This window comes from Mus pahari, chromosome 3 (assembly GCF_900095145.1).
Source record: "Mus pahari chromosome 3, PAHARI_EIJ_v1.1, whole genome shotgun sequence".
In the NCBI taxonomy this organism is placed as follows: domain Eukaryota; kingdom Metazoa; phylum Chordata; class Mammalia; order Rodentia; family Muridae; genus Mus; species Mus pahari.
In genome coordinates this window covers 55,064,819-55,092,370 of record NC_034592.1, presented here as the reverse complement: position 1 = coordinate 55,092,370, position 27,552 = coordinate 55,064,819, and the positions used below count along the sequence as shown (strand labels likewise).

Sequence of the window (27,552 nt, the reverse complement as noted above, 5' to 3'; positions counted from 1 at the left end):
CACTGGAGGATACAGTGACCACAGGAGCATCCTTAGGTGTATAACACTGGAGGATACAGTGACCACAGGAGCATCCTTAGGTATATAACACTGGAGGATACAGTGACCACAGTATGCCCACATTCCCACAGGGCAGGTTTGAGACCTCCTTTCTTTGCTCAGAAAACCAACACACAGAAAGGCAAAGTAACCTCTTCAAGGTCACACTGGGGAGTGTGCTGGACGGGTAAGGGGCCCCAGAGTCCTTGACTGTCATTCTAAGTGATATCTTCCTTAATGCTTTCCCATAGTGGTGAATTTAAGGGATCATCCATTAGTATAAGATGGGTTTTTCTTATTATGCTAAACTAGGTTTTCCCCTTATGAATTCATGGTAGCTGCTTTTCAAGTGTTCTTATTTGGGGAAGGAAAGAAGTGCTCACATTCGTTTACTTCTTTTTTATGATTACCACGTTAATTTTGATTGATTAGGAATACTTACATCTATGAACACTAGTTTAGCTTTAGTTCGTGACTTAGATTTGGTCATTATGCTCCAGTGCTGGTCTCATTTCTATCTACTGAACATGGTGTTAATTTAGTGTATATTACTTCCAACTCAATCTATGGCCCACTGGGTCCTTATGGGGGAATTAAAGGACGTATTTCCTTTTACTCTAAAGGAAGGTCTGGAACATGGGTAGGCTCGGTAAGAGAGCTAAAGCCCTACAGTAGTGGACACAAGGAAGTTCCTATAAAAAAGTTACAAGGGAACGAGACATGCCAGTCACCAAGTTTTCCTCTTGCTATATTTCATCACTACATCTCTCTCTGTCAAGACTGTTTGACAAGATGTAGTGCTCCTTCCAGAACAAGAGAAAGCACCAGGCAGATTCCATGAGCCAGGCCCTGGAGCTACTCCAAGGAGGCCTGAACATGAGCAGGGTGCACTGGCCGAAGGCCCAGGCCTTTGAGCCAAACAGCAGCTTCGTTAAAAGAGACACACGGTTTAGACATAAGCAAGCTGTTCTGAACAGAACAGAGTATTTATTAGCCTGCCTTGGAAAATGCAGATGTGCAGAGAAATGCTCACTTGGAACAGGTGGCCAGAGCACAGAACTGGAGGAGACTGTAAGCCTTTAGGACAGTAAGGTCTACTAGTGTTGGGGACTAAGAAAATGCTTGACAGTTTTGATGATGTCTTAACTGATTTTCTCTATTCTTTTTTAAATGAAGGAAAACTATAAGAAAAAAGTAAGGAAAAATCTCCAGGAAAGTTTCCAATTGTTTTGTAGCATATATTTAAAATCACCAGCCCACTGTGTCTTTGCCCTTTCTTTAATAGCAATGTCCCCCACTGAGCAGTAAGTCCCAACTTTGGAAATGAACAAGTCATCATATTCTTTCTCAGTACACAGAAGGGTTGAAAGGCTCTCCTCTCGCTTTTAGGAGACTTTTTTAGACTCTTGGTAGGAAAAAACAAAAACAAACAAACAACAACAACAACAACAAAACAATGTTGAAAAAGGAAGATGACTCTTGGATAACAAGATCATTTAAAAAAGATTGATAAAACAACTCAGTAAAAAAAAAAAAAAAAAGATCTCTAAATCTGAGTGTGATGGCTCTAGCCTGTAATCTTCGCACCCAGGAGGCAGGCTCAGACAGCACATCTGAGCCCAACTCTCCCTGTCTCAAAACAAACAAAATCAACAAAAGGCTTGTGAGTGCTGAGGAGAGAAATGATTTATAAACTGTTTAAGATTCCCACTCAAAGGGCAGAGAAAGAAAGTTTTATTTAGCATTTATAAGTCCTGGTCTTTGTTTGGAATGACCATTTGGCTTGCTGTGATTTAATGGGAGGGAATAATCCCCTTTAAGGACCTCACACATAGCCAGCTTCCCAAAGCTGCCCACAGGGCTTTAACAAGTCTATCCCAAGACGAAGAAAGGATGGTTTCAGACATCTGAGTTAATTGCTCCACATAGAAGGTGGAGAGTGTGTCTGGCTGCCAGTGCATACCATAAATCACCAATGGCTGGGAAGAGAAGGTCCTCCTGATGGGAGTACAATGGTATGGAGCTGCTGGAGACCTGCAGGGCCAATCAGGGAGGCGAAGGGGCAGCCTGGAGCTACAGTGCCTAATGGCAGAGGGCAGCAAGGGTTCCGTATTAACACCTGCGCCAGCTCTATACAGATCTGGTGGTGGTCAAGTGCCCACTTTGTGTAGAAACCAGAATAAGCCAGCTATGTCAGGAATATACAAAACTACTCTAACCAAATAACAAGAGAGGTGCCAAGCATTTTAATAGCTTTGGAAAAAAACCTAAATATCCATAAAACTAAGTTTTAAACATTGACAATACATTGTCTTAGGCTCAATTCCATGGACTTCCTGTCAAATTATCATTTTTCTTAAGTGTGCCCTATCTGATGTCTTAACTATACTAAAAAATATAAAGAGCTATATACGTCAATGTTTTAAAGCAATCTGCCTACATGTCTTACAACAAGGAAATTTCCCCCAATATACCTGGCTGTGGAAAAGACAAATTATATACACAACGGAAAAACTCAAGCAAGCGGAGGGGCCCAGTGACCTTTTGAAGTAGGAATGTTCTAGAACTAGGCTCTCAGAAGCAAAAGACAGCCATTCCCTGCCAAGTTAATGTGGCTAACTGTAGATGGCACTCCAAAATATCCCCAGGCAAAGGAAGACTCCCCTAAAACAGGGGAACACGGCAAGAGGCTGTAAGAGGCTCTTGTCGAGAGCATGACAGGACAAGGCAGCCCTTGTGAAATGTGTCCACTCTCAGAGTGAATCTTAAGACCTTGCTTTGCAACCCTGGGCACAAATTCATTCTCACATTGCATGGCCTTAAGAGATTTACACTGATTCATCCAGCATTAATTTTGTCAAGTTGAAAAAAAAAAATAAAAGAAAGAATGTTCTACACCTCTGTGCTATATAAGTGTGACTTATGTGGCTACCAGGACAAATGAGCTACTGGAAAAGCAAATACAAAATGAGCTTAATATGGAACCTGGCTCGGAGAAGATCATCAGTCTGAACGGTCTGCCTACCAGAGTAAGGAACGCATGTCACATGATGGAGGAGAGCCGGCCAGATACCATCACTGGAGATTCTTTAACTGTTTCCAGAATACTTGGTTAGAAGAGCAAAGGAGCCCCAAGTATGGGTGTTAACGAGTCACCCAATATGCCTAAACTGGCTTTGATGGGACCATACACTTCTGATGCTTAGATATGTTAGGATCCTATCCTAACATAGTTAGGAAAAACTTTTTCCCCTCTCTTTCTTCTTCCTTCCTTCCTTCTTCTTCTTCTTTTTTTTTCTCCTCCTCCCCAGGTACATGTCTGCTGCTAGAAAAAGAAAGAGTCCTACCCTTGAGGACAACTGAACCCATGTATACACACACACACACACACACACACACACACACACACACACACACACACACACAAAATGAATGTAAATAATTGTAGTAACCTGCCTTTCTCCATTTCATTTAGATGGATGTCAGGAGATGATTCTGATAGACACATGGGAATATTGAGGTTATAACACCATGGAGAAAGGAGGCAGGCAGTCACACAGTATCCTCCCCAGGGGCTGGCACGGAGGGACCACTGGATCCAGTGCCCAGCAGCTCACGCAGACAGTCTCTCAGCACAGGCAACTCAGGGGGAACAGACGGGCCAAGCAGAGCACAAGTCATCCAGGAAAGCTGTTTCTGTGCTGTTGTTGGATGCTAGATGAGTGTTTCTCAACCTGTGGGGTCATTCCCCGCCTTATAGATTTGCCTGGCTTTGCTGCTGTAGTTTTGCACGGTTAATAAAAACACCCGGTTTGGAGGCAAGTCTGGAGAGGGAGGAGACTATGAAACGGCACAGACAGATAGCACTCCTGCAACAGTGCAGGAACTGGTGCAAACCACAGCTCCCACAGCTCAGGGATGCCTTTGACATTCTTCGCCCACCTTAAACCAAGTCCATGTAACACCATGACTCTTACCTTCCTTTTGATATCTGTGAACTGGGAAACCATTAAAGACCAGTAAAATGACAGCTCCAAGATGTAATAGTAGTGAAGGTCAGCTGTGAGTGGCTGAGGAAAAGAAAGAATGGGAAGGTTTACTTAACAGGAAACCTAATTTGTATCCCCAAAGTCAGAAGCTCACACTGACTGGTAAGCCAGGCTTATGCTGAACACACGCAATCCCACTGTTTTCTGATAGACAACAGCACTCTGGAGGCTGCCTACAGACCACAGCTCGAGAACGTTAATCCCATTTCATCTTAAACCCAGAAAGCATTAACCATCATGGCAGTTTGGGATTCAATTCATTACTGAGCGTAACAACGTCTTCTATGGTTCCTTCCCGTACAGCAGCTACAAGATCCCTCAGGCAACTGGGGACGTGTCCTGGAGCACACACAGGACAGCTGTTGTGACAGTCCAAAGCACAGAACAAGTGGGCGGCAGGGATGCTTTCCGGAATGGTCAACGAATCGCAAGTTCAAGAAAGCTGTGTTTAGAAAATGGTCAATAGGATGCTATATTCAAAACAGATGATTCCGAGATATTTATTTAAAGATCAGAGGGACAGGAAGGCTGCCAACATACTTGACTAAGCAGATATGCAGGATGTCTGAGATGAAGGTCCAGCTCCATAGCTTGGTAGTAAAGTTACTTACTTAAAAAAATGGCAGGGGCCAGGGATGGAAGACAATGCCTGTTTTGACTTCCTCAGAGGCTCAGGGAGATAAAAGTGTATTTTTCATACCCACAAAAAAATTACATAAAATTTAATGTTTTCTCAACAACACTTTGACGAGTTACTTTTAGTTATATTTATTGAGCTATAACGAAGTGTCTTAGTTTACTCAAAGAATTAAAACAACACTCTAAAGCTCTTCAAATACATTTATACCACTGTTCAGAAGGCAAAACTCCATACTGTAAAGGAAATTAATATTATATGCACCATCTGCCAATCACGACACAATGGATAGCTATCACAAGATGGCCCTTACTCTCTCAGTACAGGCATCAAGGAATACTATGTGTCTTGCTCATATTTCTGACGAGGTACTTTTAGGCAGAGATGTTAGAGCGGCCGTTTTCAACTCTAAATGACAAGGAAAATTACTATAGACTGAAAGCTGTTGTCTCTACAAAGCCACGTGGGAAACTACATAGTCCACATGATGGAATTTGCAGGTTGGAGGACAGCTGGGCAGGAGGGAGGTCATGAGAGGGGAGAACTCTCATGAGTGATCTCACAAGGTCTTCTTGAGGAATCCTGTGGCCCACTGTCTGAAGGAAGCAGCTGTGCTCAGTGGTACCTTGAAAGAGATCTGCTTCCAATTGACATGTCTCTTTAAGACTGAAAGACATTAGCAAGGTATTTGGGCAAATGCTATCAGCAATGCAGTCTGGGAAAATGACCCTGGCTGGAGTTGAGGTCAGATTTGGTGTTGATGAGATTTTCTGGCTTCTGGCATCCTCATCCGGGAGTATTGCCTCGGAGTGGGTCACAGGACAAGTCAGACGAGGATGGGAAGGGCAGAGTTCCTGCGGGAGCATCGCAGTAATCAGCGCTCACCAGCCGCTCTGTAGTTGGTGAAACACTCACTCCTGTGACTCACTCCGAGCATATGAAATCTGTAAAATTACTACTCTCGTTTTTCATCTAGATTATACAGCTGACAGAAAATTGCTACTAATTAACTCAGGTTAAAAGGTTACATCCAGGTCTCAGTGCTATCGAGGCCCTGATCGCTGCATTAGGCTTCTCCTGCCTCCTGTATGCGTGCCCCTTGAAACGAGCTGTACAAGAGTCAACTGCATATAACCCTGTCTTACTTTTATCCTTAAAATACACACCCATATGGAACTCTTACATGAGTAACGAATGGACACTCTCATATAAAAGAGGGAATATTTAAAATTGAAGGACACTACTATTTTTCACCTAAAAATCTATCCGGTTACTTATATATGTGTTAAAGACATAATGAATATTTCATGAGCTTGTTCAATATTTAAAAGTGCACTGAAGGCTTGAGACAGACTCTGGACTATAATCTGCTGTATGTATTTATATACATATGACTTATACAAAGCATTATACTTGCATACAGGCTATTTCATTTCCTATGCCCCCTACACAAAGAAAGTCATTAATTTTTATTAGCATATGGCTCTTGTCAAGGCTACCTACTGTTGCCAGAGAGCATGAGTCTATCTTCAGTTTGGGGTGTGCTGGGCAGAATTACTCAGAATTGGGCTATGATGCCTTCCTAGCACATGACCGTTCTTGACTGAATCCGCACAGATGGGGTAGCTTTCTCTCCATCCTATTGGTATTTTCCACTTTTAAATGTAACCTTCTCTCCTAGCCCTTCAGACTGACTCTCTTTGTGCTGTCTGTAAAACAACCCACAGCTACATTCTGGGCTACTGTCCTAGGCATTCATCTGAAACCAAGCAACTTCTCAGCTACAGGCAGAATGCGAGAGAGAGTTATTTTGGGCTACATTTACAGTTAAAAACAAGGTTAAGTGTTACATTTTATGCAATGTCTCTCATGTTGCAGAATTTACCTTTGAAATGTGGGGCACTGTGGTGACTGGCATGCCAACATTCCAGTTAAAAGTTCCTAGAAGCCTTTGATGGTCTTTTCAAGTAGAAATGTAGATAGGTGTGGATAGTGAAGTCCAGTTGGGCTAGTGGCAACCGTTAAGGTGAGTGGCTGGTTTCTGTCCACCATGCCTCAGACTCTGACAGTTACCTCAGGAACTCTCAGCTTTCTCTAACTCCATCATGCTGCTTATGTAAATTCCTTACCAATCTAAATAAATTAAGGGATTCAAATGCAAAGTAGAAGTCTATTTCAAGTCACCCTTAGCCTAGAAGGAGTACCTAGTGTCAGCCTCCACCCATTGCAGCTATGTGGATAACATGGAAGGTATGGAAAGGCCTTATGTGCACAGGAAGTCTACATGTACCTGAAGGTGTTCGGTACAATGCCGGGTTCCATCTGCTTCCCTTACAGGACATGTCCTGAGTAACTAGAAAATTCCTGGTCCCACCACTGATATTCCAATATCAATTGATTTAGGGATAGCAAAGACGTGCTAATAGTAATGAACTCATAAGGAGATGCAAAAGAATAGCAAGGGCAGAGATGGAAAACACTCCCTTTTCAGGGCTATGACTTAATTTCAAAGATGGTGTCTACTGTTTTACTTACTGAAACAACTCAGCCATGTGTGATGATGGCGTTAGTGCATTTTTCTGCATTTGGAGAAGTAGTCCGTGGTGATTTATGTCTTTAGAGGCCACTTCTAAGCTACAAAGTCAACAGAACTCAGCAGGCCAGCTCCAGCACTGCACTTGAATGCTCACATCTGCTGTGGGGGTAAGCCTGCACTGCCAGCAGGCCTTCAGACTTTCCTCTGTATTGAGAAACAGGAACCAGCCACCCACTGAAGTGGCTACATCTTGTTCTCCAACAAAAGAACCTTCCAGGTTTGTTCCATCTGCTAAAGTGGCTAGACTTTGATTATGCACCTCAGTATGAATGCACAAAGTCCTGTCTTCACTAGGTTATGATAGGCATTAACAATCTGGTGCAATATTGACATATAAGTGACTACTCGACCTTCCTGACAACAGGCAGCTCACCAAAGGAATATCCCCTAGTCTATAAACCCCAGAAGTCAGGCTTCCTTACCTGGTAAGGGTAGTTATACCAGCAGTGTCTTGTATTCCACAACCAAGGGGTCTGGAAAAAAATAACAAAGAAATAGACTTTACATGCTTTAGAACACTGTTAAAACAACAGGCATCATACTGTACATCTCTCTTAAACCTGGAGATTCACATATTCTGCTTGTCACTCAGCTGTATTCCTGCAATGTACCAACCTCAACAGCTGTGCCTCCAAAGCAAATCATCCATTTCACTTATGGAAAGACATTGCTAGCAACTGGTACAACCTACCCTGGAACACCTAAGCCATTTTCCTCATGCCTTGACCAGGGCTCAACTGCCATGCTTCACTTCAGCAGGAATGACCCAGAGGAATCCCTGTGGTACACCTTCCATCTTTCAACCTGTGGTCCAAGTTTCTAGGACAAATCCTTCCTCACCATGTCAACTATTTGTCTTATAAAAAAATATAGTTGAAAAAAAATCTAAGTATTCACACAAATCCCCAAACCCATAATAACCAGAGATGGATTGATTTGAATTGAGACAGAGAGCTAGACCATCCAATGCCATCAGAATCAATGTCCTCAAATACATTTCTCATCCATCATTAGCCATCAGTTTGGTAGTACATATCCCATCCCTATTCGCTTGGAATACCTATACTGTCCTTATGACTCATCTCCCTGATCATCACTTCTGGGACGCAGGGATGTAGATGATGAGTTTCTGGCAGCCAATCCCTGTTAGGCCTTTCTACGTCTAACACACTGTAGAGGTATTTATGTATATTAACCCACTTTATCAGTACAACAGCCACTGATATTTGTCTTACTTTTTTTTTTCAGTAAGCAACTGCAGGCCCTGAGTCTGGAAAGCCTTCCTAGTCACGTAGCTCAGTATTGCCTAAACTGCAAACAAATAGACTGTGTAGTGTGCAATGGTCACTGTGTCCTGTGCATATATTTGAATGCTGGGTTCCATAAGGAGGTAGATGGGGCTTGGCTGGAGAAGGTATGTCATTGGAGACTTGAGGTTTCAAAAGTTCACACGAGGCCCAGTCTCTCAGCCCCTCCCTCCTATACTCTCCGCCTCTAACTTGTAGACCATGCAGTAAATAAACCCTTAGTTATTGCTCCAACATCACACCTGCCTGCCTGCCTGCCTGCCTGCCTGCCACCATGCTTCCCTCCATGACTGTCGCAGACTCCCCCTCTGAAACCGGAAAACAAGCCCCCAGTTAAATGCTTTCTTATGCAAGTAGCCTTGCTCTCTTTTCAACAATGGAAAAGGAACAGAGACAGGGCAGAAGTGAAGATCAAATGAGATGGACTATATAAAAATCATATGGAAGCTTAAAAAACTTAGCGAGTTATTACATTTTTATACCACACTGACAATACGTGTTCATTGCAGAAGGCCCAGAACACACAGAATAGAAATAAAAACAACTTAAATTCTCATCAGCATTAACATTTTTAAGTTATAGCATGTTTTTGTTTTTTCCGTATGTGATAGAGATATAAATATACATATATAAGCATGTTTTAAAAATGTGGGCATAGCATAAAATCTATTTTGAAGGACAGTACAATGTTGTTTACTATTTTTACCTCTGATAAAGTTATTTATACAATTAGCTGAAAGTCCCCAGGGGGACATTATATCCTGCACACACTTTCCTCAGCCTCAGCACCTCTGCTCAAGTAGACAGGTCAGCAGGTCCTGAGTGCAAATGACAGGCGCGTGTGAGGCCTCGAGCAGGCCTGGAAGAGCTTTCTGGAAATAGCAACCTCGAGCCCCCCAGGGCACAGTGTATCTGCCCCTCAAGACACACGCAGCACAGATCTCTTCGAGTGTGGTCATCCTTTCCTGTTGCAGACAGGACACCCGACACAGGAAAACCCAGCACTCAGGGCTTCTCTTCCTCTCTCAGCTTCTCAGCATATGTTTTATTCTAAAACCAAAGCCCCCCTCCCTGTGTGGATGTTCATCATCTAGACCCGTGGCTTCAGTGGTCCTCCCATCTGGCTGCCCTCTGCAGAAGACATAGGTCTATCTCACACTGAAGGGAGAGTGTGACATTAATGCTTGTTGAGAGAGGGAGAATCAGTCCCTTCTAGGGACAAGTGCCTCTCCTAAGGGATCATCTCTAAACACATACAGATAGGAAGTACACTAAGGGGCCTCATCAGATTGTCTTCATAAACAGACAAACAAACAAACACATAAGCATATGTATGTCTGTAACAACGATAATTAAGGAATGAGGAGCCATGAGGATGACAGAGGGAACGGGAAGAGTTAGAGGAAGGAAATGGGGAGAAAGTGAATGAAATAGAATACTCATATAATAAATAAAAATTTAAAAACATGTGAAGTAAGGAATAAGACTGTGGGAGACAACTAAGGGGAGTTTGGGGGAGGTAGTGACTGTTAGCATTTTGTCTATGCTCCACCTCACAGTTACCTGGCAACAGCCAGGTGTGCCTGACTCACTATAAGAGGGGCTGCTCACCCCTCCTCTCTTGCCTTGTTGCTCTCCCTCTGTCCTCTCTCCCTTTCCTTTCCCCACCCCCTCTCCATGTGCTCATAGCCTCTATTTTCTCTCTCTGCCTTTCTCTGTACTACCCACCCTGTGCCTTGAATAAACTCTATTCTATAATATACCCTCTTGTGGCTGGTCCCTCTGGGGGAAGGGATGCCTTAGCTTGGGCCCACAGAGGTACCTCCTTCCCCCACACCTGACTATACATCCACAAAACATATTCCTCCTCTCCTTATCTTTTTATAAAACACAACAGTGACAAATATGACCAAAACATACTATATCAATGTAGGATATTTTCAAAGAATAAATAAAACTATTATTTTTAATAAGTCAAAAATCTGAGAGGTTCAGTAAGTCTCAATTCTTACTGTTTTTGGAAGCTCAGGATCGGCCTCTTCCTGCTTCACACCTGACTGCATAAATAACGCTACGAAGCTCGGTACAGACTTAAGGTAACTTGAACACATTATCTCATTTAATCCACATACAACTTGTCAGTAATCAATGTAATACAGCTAGCAGGTGCCTGCCTTAAAAGATTTGCAAAGGACCGGGCAAGCTCATCAAATTGCTAAAACACAGATTGTGACTCAGTACATCTGACTGGGGGTGGTGGGGAATTCTGCATTTCTGAGGCTCCCAAGTGAACCTGGCACCGTTAGACCATGACCCATACTTAGTAGGAACGCAGTATAGGCTGTAAAATGGCTGATTCTAAACAAGTCATTGTTGCTTTACAGTTCATCACAGATGAGCTGAATTGGTTCTAATAACCATTTGCAGCAGGGACTCTTTGCTGGAGGCGGTGGCTCTCACCCAACCTCTCTTAAAATAGTCCCTGTATAGCTAGCCTCCAGCAGAAGGGCTGTGAGCAGAGTGACTCACTTTGGGATGCTTCTCCTAACAGTGACTGGGGAGTAAGTCTGTCACACTCCTTCATGGCCACTGGAGGGAGACAATGAGCACCACCTTTGGCTTTGAGGTGGGTGTCCTGTTGAGACTGGCCTGGGGGCTCCCTACCAGTCTGTGTGTGCTTTAGGACAACTCCTATCACGCCCCTCCTATCTGTGTACTGTGGTACACATACACACCCCAAACGCACCAGAGGGTCATTCCAGAGCCCACTTGGTTGGGATACAGTAATGAACTGGGAGGTACCTAGCTGGTCAGTAGAGAAGAGTGAGCTGCAAACTTAAGCTATTCAGGCTCTTGCACTGTCCTCCTCCAGGTCCTCCCTCCCTCACCCCCAGGTATAAAGAATGAGCAATTATAGTACTGGGCAGACATGCAGAATGTATTCCACGTTTTTGTGTACGTGGTTATTACCTACTAACACTGAGTGCTGTCACACTGAAAAGACCTCTCCAATGCCGTTTAATCTACAGAAAATCCCCAGGCCTTTTACACGGAGAGCCCCATGTTCTCAGTCACCAGTGAGATACTTGGCCTTACTGTCCGTCGCACCATATTCGTATTGGTCAACAGCTAGTGAATTAACACTATTCTTTTTAATTTCTAAACGTTTACCACGGAGTGATTTGTGTTTTCATCCTGAACTGATATGCTGATATTTTAAGCCCCAACATCACTGTATTTGAGGCAGATCCTTTCTATATCTTCCTTTCTCTCCATGCACATGCTCAGAACAGACAGCATGTGGAGAATTCAGTAAAAGGTGGCCATCTGCAGACGGGCTGCGGAGGGAAGTGGGCCCTCACCAGACAGTACTGCCTGCCAGACATTCATCAGGAGCTTGCTGCCTCCAGGGCAGAGGGGACCACATTTCAGCCAGCTGCTGTATTTTGTTACAACAGTCTAAGCTAACACAGCACGATAAGACCACACTTCCCAAATGATGCTTACCAGCTACTAAATTACAAACCAACGGATTTCATTTTCAGCTGACTTACAAAGTATCCTATTAAGACTAAGGTTGTTGTAGTAGATGAAAAACTACCTTTAACACCCTCCAATCTAAACCACAAAGTACAATGGGATTTTTCATTACATTATGCACATCTGCTCGCAGACACCAACTGAACAGCAAGGCCATCCATCAGTAATACAGAGGCCCAGAGGAGGCGTCTGTGGATCTGTTCGCCCCCAACTAATCCAATCCCAGGAGCAGGACAGAGCCTTGGGCACTGCTGGGGCTTACCCTGAAGCCTTCATTTGTATAGAGACCATCTATAAAGACAGGAGTGATCATTATTTTTTTAAACCTTTATTTAAAGAGTAAGTAACATCATGTTTCTTTGTATCATCTCTCATATAGAGACCCCATCATGACTCTAACATAAAAATAGCTAAGGTCTGACAACTTTACCATCTGAAATAATTGTGTCAGTTTAGGCTAAAGAGAGGTGTTAAACAATCGGAGAAACTGTCTAAATAGTATACAGTTTACCAGGCAAGGGCTTAATGATTAAATAAAAATATAATCATACACACACACACATTTAAATATACATACATACATTCAAAAGAAGTAGCAAGTACCAAAGCTCAGGGAATAGTAGTTTCTTTCAAAATTAAAGAGAGAACAGGAATTTTTGTGTTGTTTTATCAAAGATGTGAAAGGTAAGTGGTCTATACCTAAAGTTAGCATTTTAGAGACAAAATTTCAGTTTCCTATCTCCATCAAAATTCCCTTCTGTCAGGCACAGTGGTGCACACCTTTGATCCCAGAGCTTCAGAGGCAGAGGCAGGGGGACCTGAGTCCTCAGCTAGCCTGATCCACATTGTGAATTCCAGGACAGTCAGAGCTCCACAGTGAGACCCTGTCTCAAAATGAAAAACCAACAAAACTCTTCTGGCTTTCACATGGCTGAAGAAAGACAGCCTAAATACACTGCTGATTGTACAGCCTAAACAATAAATGTATGGCTCTTTGGATTATGTATGGGAATTCTAAAATAGTACTTAATCCCTAAGTTAATGTGAATTAGTAATGTTGTGTTTGTATGTGTACACACACACACACACACACACACACACGCCTTTTACAAAGCTTAGCATTGGGAAATTGAAATCTAACCCTGACATTCTGTCATATCCATTGAGCTTATCATTTAGCATCACCCTTTATCTGTATGTATGTATGTATGTATGTATATATGTATGTATGTTTAATATCTACATTATATAAATACTGAAAATCTTCATACACCTTCAGTTGTATACTTTATTATAAGTCATATCAGTTCAGGAGAACAAATCTAGAGTTTATTACAATTCAAAACAGAATGAAAAGATACATTTTATGTTTCAAAAAAGATGTAAATAAACTGTATTTAATTGTCTTTCATCATCAACACTCTGCTTGTCAGTGAATGTTAAGGAGTATCCTGTACTTTTTTTCCAGGCCTGGAGATGCACTTAAAAATCTACACAGCAAAGTGGTAGCTCTCCTTGGAGGCTCATGGCATCTGTATTAGCTTTGAAAGTTCTTGTGATGTGAAGATATAATTTAGACTTGATTCTGTGATAGCATATGCCTTTCACATTGATCAGATTTTAAAAGAGGCCTCAGTCTTCTAGACCTGGCCTTGCATGTGCCTTCAGCACATTTTGCAATCAATTTTGAAAGTAATCTGAAAATCTTCCAAGCACACAAAAGTAGAAGATTCCCTAGACTGGCCCTGGCCCTGAGGCCACAGGCCCTCTATAAAGGCCACAGGGCCTCTATGAAGGTTTTATCAGAGAAATAAAAATAAGGAAATGTGAGGGGCATTCCTTTCTGCCAGGAGACCTCAGGTTTTCTGCCTCAGTTCAACTGAAGGCCTCCAACACACCTAAAAGTCACAGGGCGAAAAGTAACAGGGCGGAAAGTCACAGGGTGTGCTGGCTGCGCTCAAGAATCAGCATGACAGGTCACCTCCATCAGTGTCACCTCCATCAGTGCTGATGGACATTTCTCTAGGCAATAACCAGCAAAAATCCAGATGCACTACTCAGCTCCATGTTTAGAAGCAGCAGCAGGGATAAATAAAGAGACCAGACAAGGAGAAAGAATATGAAAGATTCAGAGCAGTGGTTCTTAACCTTCCTAACACTGCGGCCCTTTAATACCATTCTGTGTGTTGTGGTGACCCCCAACCATAAAAATTCCTTTCATTGCTACTTCCTATCTTTAATTTTGCTACTGTTATGAATTGTAATGTAAACATATGATAGTCAGATGATCTTAGGCAACCCCTATGAAAGGGTCATTTGGTTCCCAAAGGTGTTGAAACCCACAGGTTGAGAGAGGAGGAAACAGTGACAATGTCTACAGAAGGAAAGTGCCAACAAGAATGGCTACTAAGAAGCACAACTTAATCAAAATACAGTTTTAGAACAACTTTTAACATGTAACAAAGGACTGATGGCTCTAATATGTAAAGGGCTCCTACACTAAGATACTTAAACATATAATGAAAAAGTAGAGCAAAGATACAGACATGCAACATTTAAATAAAATATCTTTATGGTTTAATATTAAAATTATAGAACAAAACTGGACAGAATTTTTATTTCATTGCAGTGCCTGGACATATTATTTAACAAGGTTAATACTGGGGATCATCAGTGCCAAGAGAAACCAATATTCTGCAAACACGTATCAAGAACCTTTAAAATGTGCTTGTCTTTGACCCAGTATTTATTATATTTATTTATTATATATTAGAAACCCACAAAGCATCAGGCCTCTTTGTAAAGGTGTATGATACACAAATATTTATTACAATTTTTTTCTAACAACAAAAGATTGGAATAAATAGAATTATCAGCAATATGAGGTCGAGAATCTCTGAGTTTGGCCTTCTTAAAAAGCAGATGCTGGGATGAAGAACTGGACCCAGACTGCTGAGGAGAAAGTAAGACAGATGAGGGAGGACATGTTGGCTTGCAGAAGTGAGCTGATGACCGCTGCAGGTGGTGGCACCCATCTACTGGAAAGGTCCCGCAGTTCTTCCTCACAGGCATCCACAACAGTTCCAATTCAGCACACTTGTGATGTGCCCATCCTTTTCATCCCACACTGGCCAAAAGCTGCTGCGTTGATTTCTCCATTTTTCTAGCTTGTACCTTCCTGAGCCTAGCTGATCTGCACAGCTCTGGAGAAAGTAGAGGGGTGGAGGTGCTGCAGCTGGAATATCATGTGAGCTACCATCAAAGATGCATGGAACTGTTTATCTCAGCTGTGATAGCATCACGTCGGCCAAGGAGGGCTAATATAACAGGTGTATTTTATGTGAAAAATCAGACCACAAGGAGAATATATAACACGTTTAAGATGTAGAGTATATCCTCAATTTGCTCAATATCTACCAGAGTTGAGACCAGGCCCCCTTTAGGATATTGACATCTGTAGATGCTCAGACATTTATATAAACTGCGGCAGCATTTGCTTGCTTACATACTATTATGCATATTCCCACATAGTTTAAAGTCTCTCAAGACTAACCATAATGTCTAATCCAAGGAAAACGCTCAGTGAGTAAGTGGTACAGTCTAGTGTTTTGAAGACTGTAGATGCTCAGTACATGTGTAATTCTTCTGCATTATTTTTATTAATAGTTGGTTGAAACTTTGACTATAGTAACTATGGAGATGGAGAGAGAACTACATTCTACACACACACACACACACAGAGAGAGAGAGAGAGAGAGAGAGAGAGAGAGAGAGAGAGAGAGAGAGAGAGAGAGAAAGAAAGAGAGAACTAGCTGCTTTCTAGTTATTTCTGAAAAGTGATTTTCTCAGGTGATTTTTTTTGTTTGTATATCCATATTAAATTACACAAGTTATCGTACCTAGCCATTTTCTGCAGTGAATAAGTTTTGTTCAGATAGAGTAAGTCTAGCCTATGAAGTTTCAAATAGTGTTTTAAAAGACATTTGCTCTATATTTATAAGCAGCATTTAGAGATTAATAATATTGCCACTCTCAAATTATCCAATAATCATAATTAGCTTTAAATTCAAAGCTAGCACAAGAAATAGTGGCCTTTGGAGCTCTTCTGTGTTTATAGGGTTATTTCAAGTAAAAGCACATTATTAATAATTTAATACTGAATTTGTAGAATGGGAATTTAGTAGAATGGGAGACTAATATGAGAAAATAATTTAACACAAAGCCTTACATTCATTCTTGTGCCCAGGGATTCCTTACCAACCTCTCCTTACTCTTAAACCACCAACTCCGCCTTGGCATCTCTGTGCTGCCAGAGAATCCTCTGTATTCATGCAATCTTTCATGAGTTTGCTCAATAGCTAACATGAATTAGTCACCTTGGCAGGCATCAAGATGCCATAGACGAGTTCTCTATCTTTGGGGAAATCTTGCCATCGCTCAGACAACCAGAGCAAGTACATTATAGACTACAGCAGCTATAAATACAAGATGCAAGAAAGTAGTATACACTAAACCCAGCCTTCAAGGTTATCGTGGGAGGAAAAGCTCTACTGCAGAGTATTATACAGTGGGAAGGAGTAGACATGTGGATGGCAGTCACTAGATAGGGGAGGGGAAGTTCCTGAGAAAATAAAAGAATGCCCTTGTCTTATGAAGATGGATCATAGCCCCAACATCTATGCTACCCACCCATTTCTACGCTTTACTCTCCAGAGAGGGAAGAACTCAGCACTCTGTCCTCATTTCTGATTGGGCAGTAGAATATACCTCTTGCCTCACTGTAGACTGTTGCTGGCTTGGTGGTCCACTGTGACTATGCAAGAAAGTCTATTCTTCATCTGTCTACTGACCGCTCCAGGCCATGTTCTTTGCTATGACAGTCTAGCCACTATTTACCTCTTTGTCTTAACCACAGAGCCCCACTGCCTGGCTCCCCATAGCTTGCCCAGTCTTCTAAGCGCTAGTCTCTTGGCTTCCTGCCTCCAGAAACTGTTTCCTGTGGCCTGTTGGAGAGCGTCCCCTCTATTAAACTCAACTTTGAAAAGTTTAAAACCCACATTACTTTTCAGTTTGCTAACTGAACTGAAATTGCTTCTAACATATATTCTGTTTGGTAGGCTCTCTGGTATTGGTTGCCTCACCGTCAGCTATCCAGGAAGCTACCAAGCATAGAGAAACAGCAGGCTCTGAGCCATGGCTCCTCAGTGACAGCCATGCAAGCCAGCAGAGAGGCAGGTGAAAAATAAATTGATATTAAGAGACCCGTTCTTGCTATCAGGCACAATTGTGATATAAGCAGTGCTGTATAAGATGCCATGAGAAACCCCACAAAAGCTATAAAGAAACAGACCCAAACAACAGGATCCTAATTTGAGCTTCCCTCAACCATTTCCTAGTTGTATGACTAAGTTTCCTTGCGCAATACTTTCAAATCAAATAAATACTTCCCAGGAAGAGGGGAAATTCTATTTTGGATCCCCTGATAGGCACATCAACATTTTTTCTACTTTACTAAATTATTGCATCTTGGGAGTCTAGATTTCTTCATTTAAATTTCTTCAACTAAGATAACATATCATAATTGACTAACTGTAGGAACAGCAATAATAATTTAGTTCATTTTACTAAAGAAGAACATCACAAAACCAACCAATTATTTAATTTTAGGAAAGGTTTTTTAAATGTTGTGTTAAATGTACAGGATTTACTTTTGTAAATTTTAAAGATTTTCTTTTTTTTAAATTTAAAGAAGTTTTCTGGTCTCAGTGAGAGAAGATGCACCTACCCCTGAAGAGACTTGAGGCCCCAGAGAGTGGGGAGGTCAGCCTCTTGGAGACAGGGGTGAGGGGTGGGTGCAGGGAAGGAGGTATGGGATGGGGGTTAGACCCAGAGGGATGAAGACTGGAGTGTAAAAAAGGATTAAAGAATAAAAAGAAAAGAAAGGAAAACAAAGAGAAGTTTTCAAAAAAAAATTTAAAAAGTTCTTCAGTCTTAATTTCCAAGAAGCAAATGTTAGTAGATATTACAGTGTCTAGTGTCAATAAAGAAGGTTCTTTAAGATTCTATATAATTGTTTGATGTTATTAAATATAAGGGTTCCAAACCTGGAAGTTTGCCAATTACTGCTTTGAGGCTGGCAACAATGGAGAAGGATTTAAGCCTCTGACGACTAAGATGTTCCAGGCCACTCCAAATGACTGGGGCCACTGCACTGGTGCCCTTCCTTGCTACTCTTCTCTGACCTGTAAGGCACACCTGGTGACAGATGTATCCCATCGGCAAGAGCCCTTGTTCACAACAAAAGAGACCCCTGAGCTATTCAAATAAATCTCATTCACCATCTGTATGGTCTCATTAATAGTATAGGGCACTCAGCTCCATGTGACCATCCCCCAACCTTCCCAAACAAAAGCCAGACTCAAGCAATCAGGATAAGTGGAGGAAGGCTCTTTTTGTTGAGGGCATCATCCAAAATACAATTAGATGATCTTTAGCTGTAGGAGAAAGCAAGAAGCAGCCTTTGTCCCTGTTTGGCCTATGACCATCAGAATTTTTAACAGTTATTGCTGTTTTCCTTTACATAATTTTACCTTGAGCTAAATCCTACATAAGTAAAAAACACCTTCTTTTATGTCTTTGTGTACTTATTGTCTAATTTTTATTTTTACTATTTATTGATCCTTTGTGAGTTTTGTATCAGGCTCCCCAGTCCCCCTCATCTCCCAGTCCTCTGGTATCTGCCCTCTGTCATGGCAACATCCCCTACCTTCCCCCAGAGAAAATAAATAAAACTCCACACAAACAAAAACCAAAACAACAAAACATAGAAAACAGCTAGTCCTGGAAGCTGTAGCAAGTCACAGTGTGAGCCACATTATACCCTTCTACACACACCAACACTTGCAAATGACCACTGCAACGAGTCTGGCTCAAGGTCTCTGACTTCTGTGACACCATCAATATTGGAAAAATCAACCTCTTAAGAACACTTTAAAAAGACTAAATTAAAAGGAGCAAAAAAATCTGTTTCTTCCATTTTCTTCAACATACAGAGCACTCTAAACTTGACTTCCTGCACATGAAATTTCGCTTGCTTTTAAAAACACTAGTTTGTTGCCATGCCTGGGTTCCATAACTGGGAGTCAACAAGTACGATGCCAAATCACACGAGTCATGGATTCAAACCTATTAAGGATAAAGTTCTATATTCCCTAAATTATCAAGAAGTCTCTGCCTAGAAATGGCCATAATGACCATGAAAGGAGTATATTTTATATGAGTGGACACTAAGAGACAGCTGTATCGTGATGTCATTATTTGAGGGAAACAAAGTCCAAACAAGCAGCATTCACAGTATATGAGCAGAGAATATGAGGAAGGCAAATAAATGTGAAAGTGGAGGGGTAGATGGCTGCTCCTTCCACTCTCATCTCTGTGTGGCCTTCCAGCTTCTAGTACAAGCTGTTTCCTATGCTCTGTTTTGTTTTGGGTTTGGCACACATGGCAAAGAAGAGGGCCAGAAAGATACTGAAGCCCTACTCTTGATGTTCAGCCTGGCCTTAGCCAGCTGATGATATTGTCAGTCAATTCACCCATCAAGCTGCTTGTGTGTGAAGCAAGGAGTTGACTGCAGACATTTCTAAGATTTTTATCTGACCCTATATTTCAATGCCAACTTTCCACCTCTGTTTACTGCTCTAGTTGACAGCATGAACCTGGGAGAGTGAGGCTTAAACATGAAGCAGACGAATGTCTCATGCAATAACCAACTTTATTCAGAGCATCTGACAATTTATACTTCAAGGGTAAGAAGAATCACCTGAGTGAAGTGTATAATTATAAGGGCAAGCCACACATGGTGATACCATGTTTTTCTACAGAGGCACATGAATAATAACAATTGAAGTAAACTCACTCCTATCCGGGTACACCTGAAGGAGCACAAGGACACATTCCAAGAACAATTCTGTGTTTTAAAGAAACTGAGATCATAAGACTCTTGTCTTAATTTCTTGGTGTTTTCTCACAAGCACTCAGAACTCTCACACAACTCCATTCTTGGACCATGTCCTGACACATCTCCTTTTTTCTTTCAAATGACAAACATGTTTTGCTATACCCTGGCCACATTGCCAACTCTGTCCCCACCAAAGGAAACCTCTTATCTAGGAAGATCTGTATTCTTTGTGTAGGGAACCTGTTTATCTACTGGAATGAACAAGTCCTGAAGTACAAAGCTGTCACCTTTATTAAATACAATAGAGACTTCTTAGTAATCAAGAAAATAAGAAGCCCATTTGGTCTAATTTTGTGATATTTGAGAAAAAAAATCATATACGTGGTAACTAATTCTCAATGTGTCTTCTACCTGTGAGGCTCTTATCCCATGTTATGCTTATTATTAAAGATTTAAAAAAATTTTAATTAAATTGTGATGAAAATTTGCCATTTTAATTTAGGAAAATAATTACCTCCCTTTCCTTACAGGTACTTCCATATATTAAAATTAATCAAAGGACTGCAAACTCAGTACTAAAAGGACAACTGGTCAACGTCTGCCCATTAAATGAGTGGTAAGTCTTCATATTCTACTTATTTCCTAACTAGTATAGAGCAATTATCTTTCGAGCTGCCAACTTAATTACAAAGAATTGATCATTAAAAAGTTAAGTTTCATCATCATTTCTGGATCTTAATCACATATGTCTCCCTCCTTTCATAGAGTCTGATCATGAGTTTTTAAAGAGAAGGGACTCAAGGTACAAGTAGGACAGCCTGATGCAGCTGAGTGATGTCAAGGGGGGTGGACTAAAACTACAGTAGAGTGTTTCTGAATGCATGATAAAGCATCAATGAGTGGAGAGAGCTATTAAAATTAATGAGACAGAAGGGATGGGTGATTAATGAAACTGGCATGATATTAAAATGAGTTATCTCAAATTATCACTCTATTTACTGGGAAATAAACAAAAAGGATGGCAACTACTCGCACCATCTCACTGAGCAGACTATATCCATGCAGGTGGAATATTCCCTCTGGGGTTTAAATGCTTCTTTGTTTTGTTTATGCCTAGTGTACTTCTGAGTTTGCTCTCCATCATATGAACCTATTGATATTTGCTTTCTTGTCATTCGGCTTATACTCTCCCCCCCGGGCTGCACTTACTGCTATGTCAGATGCCTGGTTCTCCAGGCACACACACTATCAATTACAGAACTCCCTTGTACAAACAAGTGAGAAACAGGGCTATTATTGTAGCAAACATTGGCAATGCTCAGAGAGTCCATGAAACTGAACCAGGCTGGAGCTATCAAGCACCAGGCTAAAGCATACAAATGGCTTCGTGGCTTCATTCTACACTCAAAGTGCCATGCATGGCTCATTACATACATGAAGTAACCTTTAAAAGGGAAATGACATTTTACAGGCTCCAATGTAAACAGCTTTAGCAAATGACCTGAGACGACACATTATTCTGTTATCATCAGGAATTATTATCTAGAAAACTCGTTTTGAGATACCATGCAATTTCTGCTTTAGAAATGCAGTGCAGAGTTAAATGACAATGCTATCTTAGATTTTTAATTAGTGTCTAAAATTTCGTAATTAGAGGTTTCTTTATGCCACGACAATATTTTTAACTCCATAGGGATAATCAATCTGTAATGTTTATTTATTTTATTTTTGATTTCTTTTATTGAGAATAGACTTTTTATATAATATATATCCTGACTATGTTTTCCCTTCCCTCTACTCCTGGCAATACTTCCCTGATTCCCCTCTCATCCACCTGATTCTCTTATCTCTCATTAGAAAATGAACAAGCTTCTAAGAGATAATAAGATAATATACAATACAATATAATATGATATGATAAAACAACACACACACACACACATGACAAAACAAACAAGCAGAAGAAAAGAGTGCAAGAAAAGGCACAAAACAGACCCACTCACTCACACAATCAGAAAGCCCATAAAAACACAAAATCGGAAGCAAAGAACTTGTAGGGTTAAGGAGGCGGGGAGGGAGGGGGTCGGAGAGGAGGTGGGAAGGAGAGATAGAGAGGGAGGAAAGGAATACAAAAAAGAAAAAGAAAAAAGAAAGAAAGAAATGTAGGAGCCAGAGGGGTCAAGGGTTCCCGGAGAATCCAATAAACAGGGCTCATAGGGGCTCACAGAGACTGAAGAGGCAGTCAAGGTGCCTGCATGGGTTTGCACTAGGTCCTCTGCATATACAGTATGGCTGTTAGCCTGGTGTTTTGGTGGGACCCCCTAACAGTGGGAGTGGGGTATCTTTTGAGTCTTTCCTCCTGGGTCCCTTTTCCTTCCTGGGTTGCCTCACCCAGACTTGATATGAGGGTTTGTGCCTAGTCTTATTGTATCTTGGTATGCCATGTTTCATGGATATTCCTGGGAGGCCTGTTCTTTTCTGAAGGGAACAGAGGAGTGTGGATCTAGGAGAGAGGGAAGGAAGGGCAAACTGCAGTCAGGATGTATTGAAAACAGCAGCAGCAGCAGCAGCAGCAGCAGCAGTGAAACAGAAAAAGAGATAAAAGTTAAAAAGAAAGAAAGAAGGAAAGAAGGAAAGAAGGAAAGAAGGAAAGAAGGAAAGAAAGAAAGAAAGAAAGAAAGAAAGAAAGAAAGAAAGAAAGAAAGAAAGAAAGAAAGAAAGAAAGAAAGAAAGAAAGAAAGCAAGCAAGCGAGCTGTGGCATAAGCCTATAAGAAAAGGAGCCTCCACAGGTACCAGAGTTAACTTTCTGTTGGCCACTGATGGTAGGGCAGGCCGCCTACCTACCCTTAAGAGTAGTTTTGCCATTGAGAGACTCTTGGGAAGAAGTGCATCCTCATTTGCCAGTAGTTATCATTTGGTGCCAACGTCTGGGTCAGGGATGCATGTTTCCTTTCGGCTCTAGGACACCATCTGCAGCAGATTCACACAGACCCGGTATATGTTGCCCTAGTCTCTGTGAGTCCTGTTATGTTAGAGCACCCTGTCTCTCCTTGGTGTCCCTCATTCTGTCTGCCTCTGTCTCCTCTTCTGCAGAGCTCCCTGAGCCCAGAGGGGAAGAATTTGATGGGGACATCCCTTTTGGGGCTGAGTGTTCCAAGGGCTCTCTCATCCTGTGTATGTTGTCTGGATGTGGTCTCTGTATTTGTTCCCATCTGCTACAGGATGAAGTTTCTCTGATGATGGTCGAGCAAGGCACTGATGTATGAGTATAGCAGAATATCATTTGGAGTCATTTTATTGCTATGTTCCTTTAGTAGGACAGTGGCAGTTGGTTTTACCCTAGGTCCTTGGGCTTTTATCTCAAGTTCTTGGTCAATCCAGCATCATCAGGTATGGATTCCATCTCATGGAGTGGGTCATAAGTCATACCAGGTATTGGTTTCTCACTCCCACAGGCTTTGTGCCTCTACTACACTAGCATAGCTTGCAGGCAGGCCATCACTAGAGATTGAAGGGTTTGTAGCTGGGTTGGTGTTTCCATTTCTTCTTTGGTAGTGTGCAGAGTCCCTTCTGGTAACCAAGAACACGTGTGTGTGTGTGTGTGTGTGTGTGTGTGTGTGTGAGAGAGAGAGAGAGAGAGAGAGAGAGAGAGAGANGAGAGAGAGAGAGAGAGAGAGAGAGAGAGAGAGAGAGAGAGAGAATGGGCATTCTATGTGGGCACCAGCTCAACATCTCTGTGTTCAATGAGTTGTGTAAGTGTTGTCTTTAGGAGTTGGGTCTTATCATCTTATCACCAGTTTGTGGAGATAAACTTATAATTTTGGCAATAGTTTCAGTTGTCTGGGGGTTTCCCTGGAACCATTTTGATCAACAATTGAACTATATGTAACCCATTCCTGCTACTGGAAGCTTCATTTAGTGACAAAAGAGATGTCCCGTTAGGGCTCTGTCTCGTCTGTTATTTGGAGATTTCATTTAGATTACTTTCATATATGTTTATATTTTAGGAAGCTTCTACTATATTAGGTTTCCATACTTTCCCTCAAAATGTCCTTAATTTTTGCTACCTCTCCCGGTATTCCTAACTTCATCTTCCTGGTCCAGTTTCCACTTTCCCCTTCCCCCAACCCCCTATCCATCCATACCTATGTAAATTTCCCTTTCTAGGAAGAGCTGTCTGTCTCTTACCTAGTCCCTTACTCTATACCTAGCCACTGTGGTTCTATTGAATGTTAATAGTTAGGTTGTAGTAAAATCCCCATTTTCTAGTATGAATTGAGTGAGAAGTTACCAGGTTAGCTTCCGATTCTAGAACATGTCTTGAAAGAACTACTCCCAGTTTTGAAATATGATTGGCTACAGACACTAATAACGTTCAGCTTTAACTAACATTAACAGCACAGCAACAATAACAAGAACGCACATCTGTAGGTGCTGTTTCTATGAACAAAACTTAAGCTAAGATGGAAGTAAATTCAATCATTGTAATATCAATTGGTTTTAGAGTGGGGTTCATGTAATTTTGTCCTTGGAAAAAAACAAAGAGGATGCCCAAGGAGAGGAAAAATTACAGTTAGTCTAAACAGGAAGAAATAAAACAACTATCTAAATATAGGAAAATTTGGCAGCTGTGACAAGCACCAAAACTAACAAGATGGAGCTATCGGACCAGCTGTAACATGTTTCACTCCCCCCCCCCCCTTTTCAGCTTGATTGTATCTGTTTAAATGGCAGTACTTTAACAAACAGCACAAGAAACAATAAAACTCAATCCTGGGATGCTTACATTTCTGAAGTGTTCCCAGGTATTCACTCAATAAAATTCCCTCTTCCAGTACCTGCTCTGTGCTGTGCAGGTTCCAGGTGCTGGGGAGACAGGGATGCATACGACAGAAATGTGATGTTCCAGCGGGGGGGGGGGGGAGTCAGCAGGCAGCAAATAAGCCAAACTCCACAGAGCTTATCACGATGGTATCTGAAGATAGCAAATGGAAAGGAATGCATGCATGGGAGGGGTCGTCACTGGAGTAGCCAGGAAAGCTTTGGAAATGGCAGCTCTGGAGTCATGGAGGGAGACTCACTACTACCTTCAATTTTATGTATGTACTGCCCTTCATTTGTGTGATGGTTTAATACTGACAGACTCTAGATCCACCTAGGAAATAACACCCTGGGCGCACCTGTGAGGGATGAGTGTAGCCAGGCTTTTGCTACTTTGTGGGTTCTTTTTTTCTTCCACCCCCTTTCTACCTTTGAACCCCCTAACACTAGGTAGGAGAGGAAAAAAAAGATAGAGGTGGGAAGAGGGAGATATCCTCATTAGACTACTTCCTGGTGATTGGGGGCTCTGAGTCCCTTGGGGCAAGTTTCATCAGGATATCTAATTTCTTTTTCTCCTGTCTTTGTTCATGACTACATAACAAACCATAGCAAACAACAGCCAACAATCCACCAACAGTATTTATATACCTCGGGGCCATAGCATTTATATACCAGAATTCCAAACATCACACAATCACAGAAACTATCTGCCACTGGCAAAATCATGCCCCTGCTAGAGCACTAGTCAAATCACAGTCAGCTGCCATGGACAATCTGAAGCAGCCTAGAGCCCACATGTGGGATTAACAACGAAAACCCATTCTTACAATCTGCATTTTTAAAGAAACCAAAATTCTCACTACACATAAGTCTGGTTAGTGGAGCTGGGAAGATTCACCTCACTGCAGGCAACACCAATGCATGAGCTGAGTACTGGATGGAATGCGGAGGAGGAGCAAGTTAACCGTCACCTCCCACTGCCTCCTGATGGTGAATACAATGTGAATACAATGTGACCAACCACCTTCAGTTTTTAATGCCAGGCTTCCTCTGCCAGGACCCACTAGACTGTGAAACTAGGAAACAAAATAGATCCTTTCTCCTTTCTCCTGCTTTTGGCAAGGCAGTTTGTCATAGCAACTAGACAAGCACGGTGTGCTAATACTGGGAGCCGTCCAGGCAGCACGTGTGTGCTCACATGTGCATATTCATGTAGCGGACACAGGTTAACATTCTTGCCTTCCTCTGTTGGTCTTCATGTTAGCATCTGGAGGCAGAATTTTCTGCTGAACTCGGAACACACCAATCTGCATAGGCTAGCTGGCCAGTGAGCCCCCTGGAGTTGTCCCTTCTCTGTCCCCTTAGCACTCACACCACAGGCATGAGCTTTTATGTGGGTGTTGGGGATCCTACCTCAGGTTCACAGTCTTGTGCTTGTAATTAGCACAAGCATCACAAAAGTTTGTGTGCATCTTGTGACATGGAGCTGTATCCTTGGGTGTGTGGTCTCTGTTATTCACAGAATAGTTCTGGGAAAGAACATTTAGACTCAGGCAGGAGCAAGGAGACCTACCTAATAGCTGAGCCGTGTCAGCTTCAGAAGACAGAGGTCTTCTCATCTTCATTTCCTCCTCTCTAAAAGCAGCCATGATGACGTTGTAAGACTGTTTATGAAATTGAGTATGTTAAGAGGCTAGAGCTTTAAAAACAAAAACCATCCAGGGCTGCAAGCCATTGGCTGTGTTCCTTACATGACTCTAATCACGACACATTCTGATAACAGAAGACGGTAGTCAAGGGGGGTGATGTGGAAATGAATTAGGTGGAGAAATTATGTTCACAGTGTAGCCAGAAGAATTCCTGACTTCTCAACATATTCAGCCATGTGACTAGTCCTTCTCATCTCTGACTCTGAAAAAAGGGGAAAAAAAAACCTCTTTCTATATAGACTTTCTTCTGATACAACTGTGCTAAGTGCTAAGCTAAAACCCTGTTACGATAACCTCTTCAATTACGCTTCAGTGTAATACAGGAGTACTGGAGTATAGAGGCTATCAGCCTCAAGAAGTGGGTAGCAAAATACTGTTCTTCATGGGGACCATCAACCCAACTAAAGCTGAGCATCCCTTCAGCAACTGAGATTCCTGGACAGATTGTATACAGCCACACTACAGCAGGACCTTTGGGAATCTCAGGCTCTGCTGTGTATCAAGAGGTCAACTCCCAGGCTGGCCTGTGTCATGTGAGTAAGGCAGCCATACACAAGTGTCAGATCTGAAGCCAACATCATCTGAATTCCTTACTGTGCGACTGAGGGGTTCTCAAAAGAACAGTGTGCTATTCCCTGACCTGGCTGTTGTGCCTTCCCTGTCTCCCTGTCTCCCTGCTGAGGATGTAAGGATCGGCTGCTTCATGGGACCTGACATGCCTGAGAAACTGAATCCTGGCAGGTAGTTCTGCCGTTTGTTTTAATGAAGACGCTTCCGAGGACGGCAGCCACGCAGTTGCAGAAACTCAGACAAGAGAAACTCAACAGTACAAATAATAGGTACGTTCCACCCACTAGGAAGAGCGTGACTTTGTCCACCCCAAGAAAAACTGCCTG

General features: G+C 42.0%; 1 protein-coding gene across 2 annotated transcripts in view; it reads right to left on the bottom strand.

Annotated features, from left to right (window-relative positions):
• Cers6 (ceramide synthase 6) overlaps positions 1 to 27,552 on the bottom strand; it is a 245,870-nt gene that overhangs the window by 56,970 nt on the left and 161,348 nt on the right. For both annotated transcript variants that reach the window (XM_021193317.2, XM_021193318.2), the window contains exons 5-6: positions 7,744 to 7,794; positions 4,017 to 4,109 (exon numbers count right to left, since the gene is read on the bottom strand). In XM_021193317.2, the coding sequence (XP_021048976.1) occupies positions 4,017 to 4,109; positions 7,744 to 7,794 (144 nt within the window). The remainder of the gene's footprint in view (positions 1 to 4,016; positions 4,110 to 7,743; positions 7,795 to 27,552) is intronic.